This window comes from Thermobia domestica, chromosome 6 (assembly GCF_964235325.1).
Source record: "Thermobia domestica chromosome 6, izTheDome1.hap1.1, whole genome shotgun sequence".
Lineage (NCBI taxonomy): Eukaryota > Metazoa > Arthropoda > Insecta > Zygentoma > Lepismatidae > Thermobia > Thermobia domestica.
Window position 1 is genome coordinate 294,528,731 of NC_137459.1, and position 7,455 is coordinate 294,536,185.

The window sequence follows — 7,455 nt, forward strand, 5'->3', positions numbered from 1 at the left end:
CTCATATCTAAATAACATCTATGTTGAAAATATGGTTAAGATCGGTCGGGTGGTGTAAACGTGATGAACTCACAAAAACAGACTCTTTTATTTTTACATTTTGACATATATCTATCCCCTCCCCTTCGTTGCACTGTTAAAGCAAAATGAGGAAAATATCCCAGGCCCGAACCTTATCTATGTTGAAATTTTGATTGAGATCGGTCGGGTGGTTCAAGAATTATTAAGATTTATTTATTTTTATATATTTTCCCCTCCACCCCTCTCCTCCTCTAAGATATACTGTCAAAATGAAATGATAAAAACTTCCCAGGTTTGAACTTCATGTATGTTGAAAGTTTGATTGAGATCGACCGGGTGGTTCAAAAGTGATTAATTCACGAGCAGAGTCACTTTTGTTTTTATATTTATTGATCTTTGTATATCTCCCCCTCCATCCCCTTCCTTACGTTACTAGGTCAAAGTGAAATGACAAAACTCATCCAAGTCCCAAATCTCATATACATTGAAAATTTGAACATGATCGATCAGGAGGTTCAAGAGTTATTAACCCTTATCCGGGCAACCGGGGCCTCCCAGGCCCAGTACCTTCATTTTTCTAAAATTTCTCAATAACCATACATATTTCGAAGACATAAAATACTGAATTCTTCTATCTTTCGTCGATGTTAAAATCATGAACATATCGACTTGGTAAAGCTTGTTTTTTAATTTGAAAATCTTTTCCTGACGTAACCGGGCAACCGGGGCCTAGGAGGCCCCGTATAACTTTAGTGAAATTCCTGTCAAATATTAGATCAAATTGTCACATAATTATATATTGAACACGTGACTATTGTAACCTTTAGTCGGAACAGTATGGGGCAACAGACATTGAATTTTGAGTGTTCTGCACTTAAAATATATACTGGGCCTGACAGGTCCCGGTTGCCCGTTTACGTTACAAAAATGTCTTGCCCGGGCAAGGGTTAAGTTTTATTTATTTTTTCTATGTCCTCCTCCTCTCCCCTAAGTTGTACAGTCGAAGTAAATAACTAAAATCACTCCCAGTCCAGAACCGCATCTACGTTGAAAATTTGATTGTGATCGGTTGGGTGGTTCAAGAGATTAAGAGTCACAAACATAGTCACTTTAAATTTTATAATATATGTAGATTATGAATTTGATTTTTGGTTAGATCAGATTGAGATCCAAATCCTCGTTAAACGTCGTATAAATCTGAACCTAATTTATCATTCCAAGTTGGAGAACGGCGCTTTTTAGAAATGCTTTTGCAAGGCTTATTTCATGTTTTGTTCTTTTCAGTAAAAAGTACAAATTGTAAAAGTGGTTTTACTAGTGTTCTTAAAGTTCAACTCATACTATATTTAAATATTGAAACACGATATTATTTAACCATGTTGTTACTTGTACTAGCTGAACCTGCGCTCTCTACACAGCGCATCATTCGCATGTGAGCATAAATATTCTTATCATTCCTCACAACAAATGTGCATGTCCCTTTACAGACACAAGAGAAAGACGTCTTGATAAAAAAAAAAGAAAAACATCGGCAAAGGGTATCATCATAAAGGGGATATTTTTTTTCGATTATTTTTCTTAATATCTTGCACCGCTTGCAAGATTTGAGCCTACTTCCGCTTGGAGTTTCTAATTCATGTATGATCAGTGTTTTCTTTCTTCTTGCATGCAGTATGTAATAAGCAAATACCTTACATATACAATTAATTATAATGTCAGTTATATATGGTGTTCATTGGGCAAAACATTCAATAAATAAAGAGTTATCTTAGACTCAAGAAATGGCTATCCTTCCTTTTTCATTATTATTTGGCCATGAAACAAACGCCTGAGACATATATAACACCAATATACAACAACGTGGTGTTGGAATATATATCACATAGGATATGATGCTTTAGTTTTCTTTTAATTTCCAGTGTACCCTGAAAATGTAATAAGGAAATAATGGCCATTTTTTAAAAACTTTCAATTAGAACTGGACAATCTACGCAAAATTTCCAATCGATCAGTGAAAACGTCATCTTTCTAGAGCCTGTAGTTTCCGAGATCTCATTGTCGAAAGGATTGACCACAAACATATAAACGTCTTCAACATATAGTTTAAAGGAATTCGGAAGATGGAAGCACAATTCACATGCATTCATTTTAGAGAAGGCTTATTAAAATACAAAGGCTTTGAACAATAATTTTATATCAAACTTTATGAAAAAGATATAGTAAACTAATTTAGACTATTTAAAGTACAAATACTTAAAATGTTTGTCTCTGTTAAACGTGAAATCACACATAACTGTAAATGAAAGATTTGAAAACTAAAGTTATAGGTTGGAGCTCAGACGCTTCTAATTCGAAGATTCTTAACTCAGCATTTAGAATCGATCATCGATTCAAGGTCTGAGAACGATTTCTAACGCTCCGCGAGCAACTAATAATTTTTGTTCATTCTGTTGGAGGATTGTTCTGGTACAGACAATCGACATCCCTTTGCAGTCCGTATTGTTGACTCAAGTGGGAGCCCGTGGCCATCATCACCTATTCTTTTATTCATCTATTTTTGTGGAGGGCCAGTGCTAGTACTGACCGACATCTCCGCGAGGACGTATTGCTTCCTCAAGTGAGAGCCATAGTGGGCTTCCCCTAGCACCTCATCTCATTGCATTTCCTCTCATCTTCAGTGTCAGAGTTGTCTAACATCTCAAGGGATGGCTTCAGGTGGCCATCCGGGACTACCGCCGCAACCTCCGGGTCCGTCTCTCGAACCGACCTCGGTGGGCAAGGGGGCCGACCGCAAGCACAAAACTTCATCTCAAGGCAAGAATACCGGTAGATCCCGCTCTCGCACTCCCGACAAAACTAACATCACTTCTTATCAGCCGCCGTTTAAACGTCATCACACTGTTAGTGACTCCGAACAGTCTGTTAGTTCAATGAATCTAGACGACGACAAAGAATTCCCATCTATTCAGGATACCTCCAAACCGTGTCTCTATTCATTTCTGCTCACCAATTTTGACACCAAGTTTGACAATACAAAGCTAGCCTTCCAACAACTTATAAAATATCTGCCACGCGCTTCTGTAGCACAGATAGTTCGCACTCAAAACGGAATCATTTTCAAATCTTACGATTCTACTTTCTTAACTACTGTGCGAAATAAGTGCAGCTTTGAAATTTTTGGTAAGCATGCCAATATGAAGCGCCTCGAACCTAAGACATTTCGTCAAGCACCGCCACCACGTAAAGCACCGGCTCTTTCGGTTGTCATTAGAGGGGTTGACCCTTCTCTAACCGACGACGAGGTAATGGAAGAACTTACTCTTGAGCTACACTCCATTCTAAAATGCCTTCGTATTAAAAACGATCAAGGAGCTACCTATATGTTACGAATATTAACCAATTCTCAAACCACTATTGATGATCTTCTTACTCATGGCGCCCTTATTTATAAAAAGAAACATCGCGTAGAGCCATCGAAATCGCCGCCACCTTTACCATTAAGGTGTGAGCGCTGCCAAGCATACAATTCACATCCGACATCGAAATGCACAAAGCCAAGCAAGTGTGGGTACTGCAGGGGAAACCACGAAACAAAAGCTTGCACTAACCTAACGAAGCCACCTCAATGCTCTACGTGCCCGGAACAACACCCCACATATAGCTATCGCTGCAAAGCACGGCCAACGGCCGAACCTTTAAATCCGGAGCTCACTGTTCCGCTGCGACCCATCCTGCCTGACATTTAACACAATGTACCACCCCAACCTCTTGGCGAAGCAATTTCCATCCAACAACTCCTTTCATTCTTTACCATCGCATTGCAAAATATTCATCCTTTTCTACGTCAACATATTCTCCAGGTGGTCAATCACGCAGCCCGCATCATCTTTAAATATTCTTTCCAAGCTACTTACTCTGGACCTCATGTCTATTTTCATGCCACCCCTCTTGACGAATTACATGTCTCCTCCGCCACTTCCAACACTACACCTGCACCTTAATCATGGGTATTTCATTACTGTTTCTTAATATTCGGTCACTTACTTCCCAGTACACTCTCTTCGAACAGCTACTTCTAGAAGAAACTATTCAGGCTTTCCTTCTGAACGAAACTCTCCTTACTCCATCTATGACGTTCAGGATACCTCGCTATACCCTACTCCGTTCAGATTCTACCATCGCAGCACGCCGAGCAAACGGGGGAGTGGCCATTGGCTTCCATCCTTCGATTAGTCACCGCCAATATCATCCTGCATTGATTAATGATCCAGAGTATCTCATTACTACGTTGTACTTCCACTCCCTTTACGTTACCATAGCTACCATATATGTACGCCCTGGACACCCCATCCCACGCTCATTCTTTCTTTACATCTCCAATAACTTTAAATATTATATCATAATGGCCGACATCAATATTCACAGCCGTCCAGATAATCAGAAACAAAGCTTCTTTGACTTCATTACTACTCATACCACCGGCCATGTTTTTGATATACCTAAAGCAACCAGACCCATCACGAATACCACACCTGACGTAGTTATTTCTTCTGGCAATCTCTTCCAGCGTTGCACTCTTGAAGTGCTCGATTCCATAGGTAGTGATCACCTTCCTATCAAACTTCATATCGATCAACCGCAGGCTCCTACTCTTCGTTTGCTCCCTGAACCTCGTCGTGTTCCACGATTTGATCAAGCCAAGTGGGATGACTATCGCACTACTATTGTTGAAGAGTTGGTTACCATTGAGCCTCCTACCATCGAAGATGATCTCTACGCACGGGTCTCTGAAATCACTCATTCCATTCATCACGCTTCTGACCTTCATATACCCACAACTGAAATATCCAGGTACCAACCACGTTTACCGCCAAACTACCTACCTCTCATACATCGTTCTCACGAATTCTTTCGCGAATATCAGCGCACTGGTAACCTAGAAGCTCTTCGTCATCATCGCCAACTTCAGCGCACTGTGCGTAACTACGTCAAGGCACATAATCTTCGCAACTGGGTGAAGACGTGTAACAACTTAGCTGAAATTTCACACCCTACTAAGTATTGGAAGCGATTTCATATGTTGACTGGGAAGCTTACTCGCACACCATATCCGCTGTTAGTAAATAACCAACCATTACACACAGACGAATAGAAAGCAAACGCCTTTGCAGACCACCTGCAGACTACCTTCACCCAATTCTCATCTGATTCTGTTCAAAGACATCCTACTGATCGCTTGAACTTATCATCTCCATATCTACAACCCAGTGCAGCACACATTCTTCCAGACGACAATCCTCTCACAGCTCCAATTTCTACATCTGATATCGCGACCGTCGTAAACCGCAAGCGCAACACAGCTCCTGGTATCGACCACATAACTTATCGTCATATCAAAGAGGCTCCTTATTGTCTTCTTCTGCTTCTTTCATATATATATTCTTTTATTCTCCGGACCGGCTACATCCCCTGTGACTGGAAGACTTCTTCCACTTTCATGTTTCTTAAGCCCAACAAACCTCCAGATTCTGTTGCTTCTTACCGTCCAATACAATTAACCTCCGTATTTAGCAAAATTCTTGAGCGCATCATTGTCATCAGACTACATCACCATCTTTCTCAATATAATCTCTTGCCTGTACACCAAGCTGGTTTCCGACCTAATTTCAGCATCAATGATCAATTGCTCAGACTTCTCAACCTAATCACAAATCATTATAACACTGCTCGGCCTTCATGCCTCATTCTTTTTGACCTAGAGAAGGCTTTTGATAAAGTGTGGCATTTAGCCCTCATGTTCAAACATCACCGTTTTAGGCTTCCACTCTGCTACCTCCGTTTCATTTTCCATTTTCTTTCTAACCGCCTATCTTATGTTACCATCAATAGTTCCTCATCACATCCTATCTTTATCCATTCTGGTGTACCTCAAGGCTCCGCTCTCTGGCCTCTTCTATACCTTCTGTTTGTAGCTGATATGCCAACCCTTCCTCCCAATGTTCATACTTTTCAATATGCAGATGACACTGCCTTTCTTTGCACGGCCAGAACTATTCAACAAATCAATTCTGCTCTTCGCCTAGCAATAGATTCTTTCCTCCGATGGTGTACTCAGTGGCGCTTTCATATTAACTCGACTAAGACTCAAGCTATCGTTTTCATACCACCTCGAAAACGTTCTCGGGTTCAGAAAAACCCCAATCTACTCACTCTCGAGGTTCACGGCACACGAATATCACCTACTAAACAGGTTACCTACCTTGGTATCATCATCGATCATCACTTAACTTGGCGGCCCCATCTTTAAGCAATCATTCGCAAAGCGTATACTCGGCTAAATTTACTAAAACGTCTAGTTGGTACCACCTGGGGATTGCAACCCACTACAATCCTTAATACGTATGTCTTCTTACGCCCAGTTCTAACATATGGTCATCCCGCTTGGATTGCTGCACTACCTGTTTTGTATCAGAAATTACAAGTTCTTGAAAGGCACGCATTTCGTCTGGCTTATAGGATCAAGCTTCCCAGTCCGACGCAGGAGCTTTACGACCGCATCACTTTTCCTACCATTCTCCGTCATCTTGAACAGTTACGAGTAAAGTTCATCACCAACCGGTTTCAGCAACGTCATCTATTACTTCTGGATACTATGGATGCCGACCGCCACTATGATTTAGGATATAAATTTTCTACTTGCCCTCTATCCCTCCTCTTCTCTTTATATCTGAAAACCATTCCACCAGACCATCCAGATCATTTTGTCGCTTCAGCTTATTCTTCTGATCATCTTCCACTTCATATATCGCCTACATATGCTGCACCGTAACCTATTGTGCTAACAGGACTCCACTTGTCCACATCACTGTCCAGAGCAGCCCCTGGACAAGAAGATAATCTGCATTCGTCTAACTAACATATCCTTGTGTTATCCTGTCATATGCACTTCATTGTCATTTTTTCCCCTGTCCTCGTGATTATGAACGAAGTTCATAATGTCCAATAAATTGAATAAAATGCAATAAAAACTACAAACAGAAATTATGATCTAAAATAAAATAAATGATTCTTTCCGTTTCTCTTGAGTTCCCATAGACCACCTCCAATATCCTTCCTTCACCAGTCTCTGCACTCCTCACCCCGGATAGAGGGCGTAACCCTCGCAAGGGAGCTAGCCTTCGGCTAGCAAAAAAAAAGCTTCTAATTGCTATTGTAGCATTTTAAGATAGATATTTGAAGTTCACCAATAACTCGAATTATTTAACGAATAAGCGTTCCAACGGCAAACATTTTATCAAGTAATTCATTTGAGTAATTATTGGAGAAAAGAAATTTTCGAGTTATAAGAAGTAAATTATTCGAACAACTCAAATATTTTTGCATCATTAACCTTTGGGGATCTTATGGTAACTTTTGTACCATACGGAGTGTTTC

At 40.5% G+C, this 7,455-nt stretch overlaps 1 protein-coding gene across 1 annotated transcript; it reads left to right on the forward strand.

The window, feature by feature from the left end:
* The first annotated feature begins 4,024 nt into the window (after window positions 1-4,024).
* On the forward strand, window positions 4,025-5,173 carry LOC145687586 (uncharacterized). Its single transcript, XM_081761051.1, has one exon. The coding sequence runs from the start codon at window positions 4,025-4,027 to the stop codon at window positions 5,171-5,173; it is 1,149 nt and encodes a 382-aa protein (XP_081617177.1).
* The last annotated feature ends 2,282 nt before the right edge of the window (window positions 5,174-7,455 follow it).

Coding starts and splice junctions, on each gene's coding strand:
- LOC145687586 (XM_081761051.1), top strand. CDS start 4,025: ATGGGTATTTCATTACTGTTTCTTAATATTCGGTCACTTACTTCCCAG.